We start from the raw sequence: 11,657 nt of genomic DNA, 5'->3' as shown, positions 1-11,657 counted from the left end.
ATCACTATAAGCACCCAGCATCTTTAGTTATGGTATTATGTGGTTTACACACCTCCAGAATGTCTATAGTAACATTTTTTTAATTAACTTTGTTATATTCCAGAGTCAGAAAAACTGAATTTTGGGTTTTTGTTGAAGCTACAAGCTTTAGCAATCAAACTGGACAGAAATAAACGTTTGAAAGATATTACTCTGTGAACTGAATCCATTTGACATTCACGTTTTGAACTGAATTAATAAAATAATCCAACATTCCTCACATACAAAATTAAGTCGATCGAGTCCTGATGTTCTTTTAAATCCGGATGCTAAAGGATTTATCACGATCAGTCCGCGGAAAGACGCATGACGTCACACACCTCATGGGTAGCACATCTCGATCCCTTCAGTTTCCCCTCAGAGTGGAGGACGGTCCGGATCAAAGAGTGTCACTACTTTGTCTCTTCACCTGCTCTGCATGGGAGGACTTTTTATCTTATTTTATTAATTTTTTTTACTTTTTCAGATGTTGGGATATAAATTAAGCGCATTGATGGACAAATCCAACTTTCTCCGAACCTTCATTAAATTCCACTAAATGCTTAGAGCAGCGACTCTTTTCGCTGTTGTGCTTTTCAGAAAGTTTGTCCTCATGCGCAACTCGCGCCTCGGCTGCTCAGAGTCAGAGCAGACGGCACAGCAGCGGAGCAGTCAGTCAGCGCTGATTCACGACTTAGGCTACTTGTTCTGAGGGCTTTGCAGGAAACAAACAAACAAACAAAAAACCTCCGACGGATTCACAAGGCGATGGTTTTATTCCAGAATCTGGATTGTCCCTGTCGGATGTAACACAATGCGTCGTCATTTCAACATACCTGAGCTGCAACCAGACGGAAAGTGGATCGATCTGACAAGTTCTTCTCACAGTTTAATTTAATTCCAGCAACAGTTGATTAGATCCTGAAAAAATATCCAAAAAGCGCAATGATTTTAACTTTTGTCTTTATTTTATCCATTTGGGGTAAGTAGTTTTTTTTTTTTCTTTAGACTTATAACATTTCCATAAACTGCATCAGATTGATTTAACTTCATTTTCTCGCTGTAAATCCATTTTTTGTGTGTGTGTTACGACTGATCAAGTTTGTAGCGCTCACTGTCTATTTTACGCCGTCATTAATTTCCCTTTCCAAGCGCTGGCGCGCGTAAAACAGTCTAAAGGTTTCCATTTATTCACAAACCTCACTTGAGTTTCCCCCGACTCTCAGATTCGGTGGTCACCTTGAAAGGTGACGGCGGCGCAGCCTCCCGCGCAGCCCGTCTGGACTGTGTGAAGGCCAGCGAGCATTGTCTGAGGGAGTACTCCTGCAGCACCAAGTACCGGGTGATGAGGCAGTGCGTGGCGGGGAGGGAGAGCAACTTCAGCGCGGTCACCGGTCCCGAGGCGCAGGGCGAGTGCCGCAGCGCCATAGATGCCATGAAGCAGAGCTCCCTGTACAACTGCAGGTGCAGGAGAGGCATGAAGAAGGAGAAGAACTGCCTCCGGATTTTTTGGAGCATATTTCAGAGTTTACAAGGTGAGATTTAAACTGAAGGTTAGATATATACATATATGCACAAATACAATGAATAATTCAGTTCAGAGTTGGGTCTAAATCTAAATAGCAAATGAAACCAACGTTTACTGACTGTCAGACTTTGTTTGTAAAAATCTCTGTTCATTGTAGAATAATGAAGCTCAGGTTTGACTCGCCTAAATGAATTAGGTTTTGAGGAAGACGTCCTACCAGAATGGAGTGGAGGTGGCAGAAATGCTCTGACTGAGACGCTAACGGTGGTAAACACATCAGGGAAATGAGAGGGAAATGTATTCAATATTAAATTCTGCAGCATTACTTTTGGACACCAACTTGCTTTTCCGAGCTAGAAGAATGAATAGCAACATCCACCCATTTAAAATGATCAGTTTCCCTCATTTTGCTTTTTATATGTGTTAATTAGAGTAAAACGAACATTGTTCTTTTATTCCATGAACTACTGACAACATGTCTCTGAAATTCCAAGCAAAGATTTAGTGTTTATTAGCAGAAAATGACAAATGGTCAAAATATCCAAAAAGATGCAGCCCTTTCAGACCTCAGTGCAAACAAAACAAGTTCATATTCATTTAGAGACAATAATATTAATGTTTTAACTCAGGAAGAGTTCAGAAATCATTATTTGGTGGAATAGCCAGGAGGTTTTCACTGGGGTCCAGTGCAGTGGGCTCTTCACTTTGTTTTTCCAGAGCTGTACGTTGGAAATGTAAATAAACTGACACCTTTCAGTCCATTCTGGCAGCTTATAAAATACTTAAATCTGAGGGCAGGAACGACTCCACCAGTGTCCAACACCAACCTTGACAAGAAGGACATATTCATGTGTCATGGTTGCGATTTCATCAGCTGCCAGAATCATACTGAGACACTGGAAATGACCCACACAGTACCCCGCAAGAGTGGAAATGTAATGACTTGAGAGCGCGTCATATGAAGTCATGCTTGCCTTCATAAGCTGGAGTGGCCTCAGGATGTTGGGTTATCTTACAGTTAGACAGTTTTATTATCATTACCCTAAATGTATCGCTCCAGAAACAACTGCAACAGTCTGACCTTAGTATGTCTTTTGTGTGCTGTACTATTCAAGCTGCTTCCTTTTTTTAAGTTTTATTTGTTTTTATAACAACAAAAGACAAACTTAAAGAAGAACTTCAATTTAAATATGTAAATATGACAGCAGCTTCAATAGCTTTTTTTGTTTTCTCAGGAATTTGCTTGAAATATTTGTTGTAAACATATACAAAACTTTATGCGTTGGTAACACAGTGCAATCAGGTCCTTTTTTTGATTAAGCTAAATAATTATTGGGGTCATTTTTTTTTATTACGTATGAGGTCAAAGCATGAACCCTGCTCTATATGAGGAGCATACACTTTGCAAGTAAAGGTTGAGGTATGTTGGGTGTTGGAACATAGGGAAACAAGGTCATTTTTTCTCTTTGCCTGTAATTTTATGGCATTATTTTAAAAATAAAGTCAAACTGTTCCTCGTTCAGCTCGTTTCAAGTTGATATTTTGTATTTCAAAAAGTAACGAGTGACTCAAATTGCAGCAACACACATCTGCATTTTCAGCTTTTGAATTCAGAGTCAGCTTTTTCATATTTTCTCATACGCATTATATCAAAGTAGCATAAGCTTCACACATACTGACATGTAATGATGCATGAGGTTATACTGTTGTGTAGAGGTCGGACCAAACATCTACACAAGCTGGATTTTGATGTGTGAATTGTGTTAATGTACATTTTTAATGCTCAATCTAAAGTTGAGGACTAAGAAAAGCTGTGCAAGCAAGTCAATGACTGTAACATTCTGTAATGCGAAAAAAAATTACAAAATTTAAAGATCATACCTACATAAGAGAGTCAGTTTTCTATTAATACTTTATTATATTATTTTATTTGAAGTACAATCTCCTCCCAGACTCTGTTAATAACATTCAGAGAGTTAAATTCTGGTCTCATCTGACCAAACGTCACTGACATGTTCCATTTATTTCTGTAAATAATTTGCAGGAAACTATTAAGCAGTTAGTGTGCATAGAAGCTTTTGCAGCTGTGTGCATTTCTTCATGAAGTACACATCTCCAAAAGCTCTACATGTGGGCCTTGTGTCTTGGAGAAATATTTCGATTATAATGCTTTTGAATCCTTTGACAAATTTCCAGCAATAAACATCTGGTCAAGGCTAGTTCATGGTGAAATGAAAATATGTCTGTAGCCAGTGCCATCGCTGTATTTTGCAGCAATACGGTCGTGAAGCTCTATAGAGAACTCTTGACTTTTAACCATCATGAGTTGCTTCTTATGCAATAATAAACTTAATAGGAGGAAGCAGAACTATGTTCTACAGATTTCAGGTAATTTCATACATTTTTGTTGCCTCTTCTCTTCATGTTCCTAATATTTATTCCCTGTGATATTCCATTCATTACACATAATTACATTTCTGGAATCATTTGTTTTGTCTTATTTGGGTTTTTACCAATGCCTGGTGTGATTTTTATGCAAACAGCAAAAAAAAAAACCTTTGAAGTGTTCAATAGTTGTCAGTCCCTCCATATATTAAGCAAAATACTGCTTCACTGATACGTGGACGATAAAATTAACAGAATCGTGCTTCATTTTGGTTGCATACGAAATGATAAGTTACTTGTCAAAACCGTAGGGAATCCACTTTCATTTCCAAAGACACCGACGTCCCCACAGGATGAAAGTAATGACAAGGCCCCATTATGCCATTAAGACAAACACACTCTGTCTCTCTGTCTCACACACACACATGCAATTTTAAGCACACAGTGTTAACAATCTGTTTCGTTCTGCAGGTAACGATTTACTGGAATACTCTCCATATGAACCAGTCAATAGCCGGCTCTCAGACATCTTCCGCTTGGCTCCCATCATAGCTGGTAAGAGGTTGTTTTTTTTTTTTTTAACCTCCTAAAGGTCTCAGTTTGTGCAGAGTTAAGTCACTGTTTATATCCCTGGTATTTCTCAGTTGCACTCTGTATAAGACACCACATCACTGCAGCACATCCGTCACCGTTTCTGACAACCGCTCTTTTTTCTATCGCCGTCTAGTTTTCAGGCTGTAGCTTTCAATGCCCATTATCCATCACAAAAGCTTTTATCTGCCACTGTGACCCATGGTACACAAAGCAGAATAATTTAGTATATTTGAGTTCCTGCCCTCGAAGCGATGATGAGAGGCCTGCGTGTTTTTCTGCTGTCATGGCGCTAATGCTGAACACCGCATTTATCTGCTAGTTGTGAAATAATCATCCTTTTAGAGCTGAGTCCGATGCGTCTGAGTTCCAGGAACCTGTTAGAGCTGAATCCCTGGATTAAAAAAAAAAGAAGAAAAAAAAAAAGGCTTGTTTGCTTTTGTGAAAATATAAATGTCATACATGTCCACAGCCATCAACGGTGGACTTGTGAGCATACACTTAGGCAAGCCCATATTTAGTTTCGCAGAGGAGCAATTAGCCATCTGTCTGCATTCAGTTGCAATGATAGAGGAAGAGCTTTGTGACATGTGCAGAACCCTTTGGCACTTCACAGCGTTGGGCTTTCTGGCTGGAGGAATGCATCTGCTGAACTGGCCAGCCACTATTTCGGTGGAAAAAACATTTGGCTTTTTTTTTTCTCTTGTTTTTTTTGTTGTTTCTTGTGCTCTGCCTCCTGCTGTTTCTGGCTCTCGCTGTGGCAGAACCAACTTGCCATATTAGAGTCACTCTGCTCAGCATACAATGACTGAGTGTCTTAATGTGTTTCAAACACAGAGTGGAGAAAACATTATTAAGATCCACATTACTCTCCTGGAAAAATGCTGAAATGATGAGGAGGTCTGGTGCCTGCCAAAAGAAATATTCCTTTGAACGTTATATATTTTTCACGTTACGTCCACAAACATTAATGTATTTTTTTAATAGGTTTTTGGTGTCATAGAAAAACAACTTAAGACATAGTTGTAAAATGGAAGAAAATGTGCAATTATAGAGGCAAGTCTTTTGGATTACGTCTACTAGCTTTTCAAATTCTGAAACTGACATTTCTGCTCATTTTTTACCTGCCAGAGTCATCTACAGCAGAAGGAGGGACCGGGTCGGGTGGCATGCTTTTTTGTCTGTCGGCCATATTGGATTTAACCAAAATAATTTCTTGCATTTGCAGCTGATGGCCAGTAGTTGATAGTGTATTTTATGATGCATTAGTGTCCAGTTCAGTGGTCTGTGTGCATTTATAATGTAAAAATCCACCAGAAGCACAAGAAAATGGCTTTTAGACAGCTGTCCACTGCAGTGACCACTATGCATGAAAGGGTTAAGAGGGGTTGTCCAGGCAGATTTTATTTTATTTTCCACAACATATTCTATTTTGCATGTAGGTGAAAAAAGTTAGACTTGTGTCTCATCTGACCAGACAGACAGAGCAGCTGCTTTCACACGTTTCAGATCGTTCTTTCAACATCTTGGCTTTCTCTTTCTCTGATTAATGTTCTACTTGCTTGGCCTGCCAATGTACCTAAACGACCAGGTTTTGGCTCTAACAATCAAAGCAATGCAATATTTTTCTCCTGCTTTACAATCACGCAGTACTTTGTGACGGTTTGACATATAAAATTGCAATAAAATATGTTGACGCTTTTGTTTTAAAAACATAAAACGGGAAAAAAAATTCAAGGCTATGTAAATGCTGAAATCAGAAAGATGAAAATATTGTTAAAACTGTTCAAGGTTTACAGAAAATATGACCAAGAGACATCAATAATCTATATTAATGTAACACTTTCACTACACAGTTTTCACTGCACCATTATATGCCTGAAGTAGCTTAGATGAGGCATCTGGCTGCATAAAACTGGAATTATTCCACTGAAGAAATGAGAAATGCTGAAATCCTGATCAAGAGATCATTTGGAAACTTGATACACGACTAATGTGCTATTCCATCAAAGTCAGTGACTGAGAATATGTAAGTCTGACAGGGTAACTTATCAGCATTATTATGTGTCATCACAGAAAAAAATCACATGTATTACCTATATTATATGAGCATTATAAGCTATGACGTTACGTAGCTGAAGATGAGCAGCAATTTTAACTTGTAGCTGTGTAAACAGCCACAGCGGCCTGAGAAAGAAAAAAAAAACATAATTCACCTAATGGGTTAGATATCACAAGTCCATTAACCGTAAGTGACCTCATTCCTGCCTGAAACGAAGCCAAGCATAAAATAATGCACATATGACTCAAGATAGAGCTGAGTTATTGACTTGATGGTTGTCGTTAAGCATCCTTCAGTAAAACAAAGGCTCTAGGTGCTTCGACTATTACTCCTTGCTCCGTTTCTCCAAAATTAGTTGAAAAGAAAGTACTGTGTCGCACACTTAAATCAACAATTAGGTATGAACAATTAAGCATTACATTATACTATTCATGTTGTTTTCAAAAAGTGAAATCCCCATTAAAAGGCAGAATCTGTATATGTAATTAAGGTTCCTTTCTAACAACTAATTTTCTTTTTTTTTAATCCCGATTTTCACAAACTTGACATTTTTTCTGACCCCAAACACTCTTGCAATGGACATGGTTAAAACTTTACTTGTCTTTATTAATTATATTGGGAAACAGAAGTTAGATATTATTTACCAAAAAAACATAGGATTGGCATTGAGGAATGTATATTTGCTGTTCATGAATGCAGGTTTTATCTTAAGATGCTACAACACATATATTAGCATTAGCATGTAGCTTGCTATATCCAAACTACAGTTCTAATGGTTGACTCTAGTTTAGTTAACAAGTCATATATGGAAATTTTGAGAAAATAAATATTTCTAAACACCTCAATTTGTCTTTTTTGTGAGGGAAAAGTGCAGTAGTTTTCTTTTAGCCTGCTGAGAGGTAGACACAGCAACAGGTAGGGGAGGGGCTGTTCTGCTTTAAAAACATGGTTGTTTTCTGAGTTTAATCTCATTAAGGAATGGTCTAACAGAAAATGGTTGTAGTTTCAAAACAATTATATAAGACACTGGTAAGCCAAGATGCCAGGAAGTGACCAATTATTTCAATTGTAATATTAACCTACGACTAAATGAAAGTATTACTGTAGTTATACATAAAAATATATATTAAAAGTAAAAGCAATCTTCTAGAAGTGTAAAATTTGAATTTGTGGGGGTTTTTTCCCCTACTTTGGGTGTCGTGTAATCATCACATTAATAATTCAGACCAGCAGGCTTGAAACCCAAACCACTAACTACAAGCATGGTTTCCAGGAACAGATGAAATGAAATGCTGTATCTTTTAAAAAATCAATAAACACAATCAATCTGTAAAGCTGCCCTTCAGTCACGTAATACAATACATGAACCGACGGACGGTTGTGGTTGAAGTTTCTACTAAAAGATGTCACATGTGCACAACTGAAACCTGCCTTGGTGGGAAATTCACATGTTTTTACTGTCACTGTTAAGTGTTTCAGATCATCAAACTAAATTTAAAATCAGGCTCTTTAAATTATGAGACAACTGTGATAGACCACATTTCGTTGTTTATCTTCATTATCCAGATCTAAACCTCTTTACAGCCAGACAAGTAGATAATGAAATCACCTAAACAGAACCTGTCTGACAGCATGAAGCAGGTAAAAAGAAAATCTATTAAAATAAGGCAATTCATCATACCCCAATCGAAAGAAAATCAAGAATGGTTGATAGAAAAAGGTAATGCATGTATCATACAGGAAAGAATTAAAAAAAGGGGGTGAACAACAATGAGATCCATTAAAGAAAGAAACATGGAACATAGAAGTAGTAAACCTTCTTAGTACGCTCACATTTTTTCCTAACTTATCCAGGAAGTTACAAAAGAAGCCATTAACCCTTTCATGCATAGTGGTCACTGCAGTGGACAGCTGTCTAAAAGCCACTTTCTTGTGCTTCTTTTGGATTTTTATGTTATAAATGCACACAGACCACTGAAGTGGACACTAATGCGTCATAAAATACACTATCAACTACTGGCCATCAGCTGCAAATGCAAGAAATAATTTTTTGTTAAATCCAATATGGCCGACAGACAAAAAGCATGCCAACCGATCCGGTCCCTCCTTCTGCTGTAGACGACTCTGGCAGGTAAAAAAAAATAGATAACCTCTAAAGAACAATACTACTGATGTATTTTTCAAATAACAACTTTGTATTTTTAAAGGAAATTACAATTGATCACCTAAAAAGAATATTATACTTTTTTTTTTACAAATTTTTTTTCCTACCTTTTTTTTTAATGCCTTAAGAAAATTTAAAAAATGGAAAAAAATTCTGACACAAAGGATCATAATTCATGCATGAAAGGGTTAAAAACACATTTCTAACCTCAGTGAAGCTCAGTGTTCTTGATTCAACTCTAAAAGAAAACAAAATGGTGCACAACATTTTGGAAACCAACATCACCTACAGTCAAACATGGAGGTCTCACTCTGCTTTGCTTTTTATCTGAAGCAGACCGGCTGCTTCATCTTTGAATGATTCAAAAAATCTAAATGAAAGTCTCGGAATGGCCTAGTCAAAACCCGGGTATAAATCCAACTCAGATGCTGTGGCATGACTCCCAAGATAACAATCATTCTCAGAAGCCCTCCAGTGTGGATGGATAAAAATAATCTTATAACATATGGCTTGTTGTTTTTCACCTTAATAAATAAAATCATCATTGGAAAACAGGGTTTTGATTCTTACATGATGCTAAAATGAGCTAACTTAAGTGGATTTAAACTTGTTATATTACATTTTTCATAGACATGAGAGCAAATTATGTATTTCTTCACTCATTTGTTACATTTAAATGGATTACCTTTTTAAATCCAATTTCAATAGAGACAAAAATGCAGTTTTCTCCTTGAGGAAATCACAGATTTTGACCCAATCATGAACTACGGTGCTTAGTTCATATTTCATCAGTAGTCTGAGTTACAGAGCAATAAATTAAGCTCGGCTTGATTATCTTTCCAGCAAGCATCTCTAAAATAACCTGGATTTTTCTAGTTTTATCTCCCAAACACATTTATCTTCCAAAGCATGAGATTTTTATGCTGGTCCAATGTGCATACGAACACAAGTAGAACATTAGTTTAGTATTTTACGGATCATTTTCCTGATTCGTACCTCTTTTCTCACTTCAATATTAGGAAAAGTTAAATGAGCCTCAGAGGTAGAAAACAACTGGTGTGCACGCTCTGATGTTTTAACACCAGAGCTGAAATTTCAAACACTGGAGGACATCGTGCTGCTTGTATGAAGCCAATGTTTTCACCTGCCAAATACTCCAGAGGATTCAGCTCAAATTGTGCTCTGCAATCCAAAAACGTATTAGAACGCAGAATTTGCTTTTCCAAGAGCTCACCATGAGCTAACGCGCAAAACTGAGTTAATTTAAGCAAAACTGACTACTTAAAATAAGTCACGCCAAGAACATTATTTAGCAAATGCAATTTTTAACATCAACTTCAGCTTGCACACACACACACTCGCACATTTGCATACTGGCTCACTGACTTTCAGTCCGACATAAATAAATGGTGCTGGAAGACGAAGGCTCAGTTAAATGGCTTGAAAAACAGAAATTCCTCACCAAGATGAATGTACCTGATGGCCGAGCCATGACAGGCTGAGTACGGCAAGCCAAGTGGGTATGCACTCATTGGAAATGCAGTTATTGGCTAACCAGGGCTTAGAAACGCAAAACCAAAGTGCTGTTGGCTGTAAGGAACGCACAATAATATTTTTGGCAAGCATACACATATTTATGTGGGGAAAATCTTAATCAGTTCCTCATATTTGTTCCATCTTATTTGCCAAATTGCCCAGTCAGATTAAAGTCTTGCAGCAAATGGACACAGGACCATTATAACACACATGTAAGCTTTGATCTGAGCCACTCCGTTGTAGGTCTAGCTTTATGTTTACTGCTCCTGTCACTTGGGGATGTAAATCCCTACCCAAGTCTCAAGTCATTCGCAGCATCCAACCGTTTTTCTTTCAGAACTTCCCTGCGTTTAACTCCATTCATTTTCCCATTAAATCTGACCAGCTTTACTGGTGCTGCTGTCCCCAAAGCTGTTCACAAAGCGGTTTACATGTATCCAAAAATGTTCAATTTTGATTTTATCTGACCAGATCCCTTTCTTCCAAATGGAAAAAAAAATTACAGCACACATTTTGCATTTTCTATCCATATCACACAACACAGTTTCACACAGTAACTCATTTACAAATGTATGGATTAATAGCTTAGAGTCATGTATCCTGCTCAAGGACACTTCAAAGGAAGGGTGGGGGTGGAATCAAATTCACGGCCTTCTGTTTGTCTGACAACTGCTCTTCCCACTGAGCTACACGTTTGCCGTGTCCCCCTACATGGCTTGTGGCCAAATGTAAACAAGATATCTTGTGGTTTTGGATATCCTTCCACAAGTTTCGCACAATAGTTTGTTGAGATTTCCGCCCATTTTGCCAGACAGAGTCAGACTTGCAGCCCGCATGTTTAGCCCTGCCCCCACGTTCCTATCAGACACATTAAGACTTGGTGAGGACCACTCCAAAAACATAAACCTCGTTCTGCTTAAGCCGCTTTATAGCAGAATTGGTGGCCTGCTTATCCAAAGCTAAATGTCTTGAGATGTTACTTCAATAATATTTGCACTTGGTGTTCTTTTCTCATGACGTCATCTATTTTGAGAAGAGCACCAGTTTCTTGAAGAGAAAAATAAGATGTTGCTACCTGTGTATTTCACGGTTGGCATGGAAAAAATGGCTTTTTCTTACTTACTTTTGGAGACATGGCTTCTTCCAAGTCATGGTGCAGGTCTTATTTCAGTGGAGCTTATTTATCAGCTTCCAATCGCATCTTCACGAGGTCTTTTGTTTTTTTTTGGTGAATGCCTCCCTACTTTCCCACCCTCATCTATGGTCATGAGCTTTGGGTCATGACCAAAAGAACAAGATCACGGATACAAGCGTCTGAAATGGGTTTTCTCCATAGGGTGGCTGGGCTCTCCCTTACAGAGAGAAGCTCGGTC

At 38.0% G+C, this 11,657-nt stretch overlaps 1 protein-coding gene across 1 annotated transcript in view; it reads left to right on the top strand.

Moving 5' to 3' along the window:
- The first annotated feature begins 387 nt into the window (after positions 1 to 387).
- Positions 388 to 11,657, top strand: part of gfra1b (gdnf family receptor alpha 1b) — a 28,975-nt gene continuing 17,705 nt past the window's right edge. The window contains exons 1-3 of the mRNA XM_008436696.2: positions 388 to 1,000; positions 1,245 to 1,553; positions 4,403 to 4,486. Coding sequence (XP_008434918.1) covers positions 964 to 1,000; positions 1,245 to 1,553; positions 4,403 to 4,486 — 430 coding nt within the window. The 5' untranslated portion in view covers positions 388 to 963. The remainder of the gene's footprint in view (positions 1,001 to 1,244; positions 1,554 to 4,402; positions 4,487 to 11,657) is intronic.

Source organism: Poecilia reticulata, linkage group LG19 (assembly GCF_000633615.1).
Source record: "Poecilia reticulata strain Guanapo linkage group LG19, Guppy_female_1.0+MT, whole genome shotgun sequence".
NCBI lineage: Eukaryota > Metazoa > Chordata > Actinopteri > Cyprinodontiformes > Poeciliidae > Poecilia > Poecilia reticulata.
The sequence above is the reverse complement of the archived record's forward strand: the minus strand, read 5'-3'. Positions and strand labels throughout refer to the sequence as shown.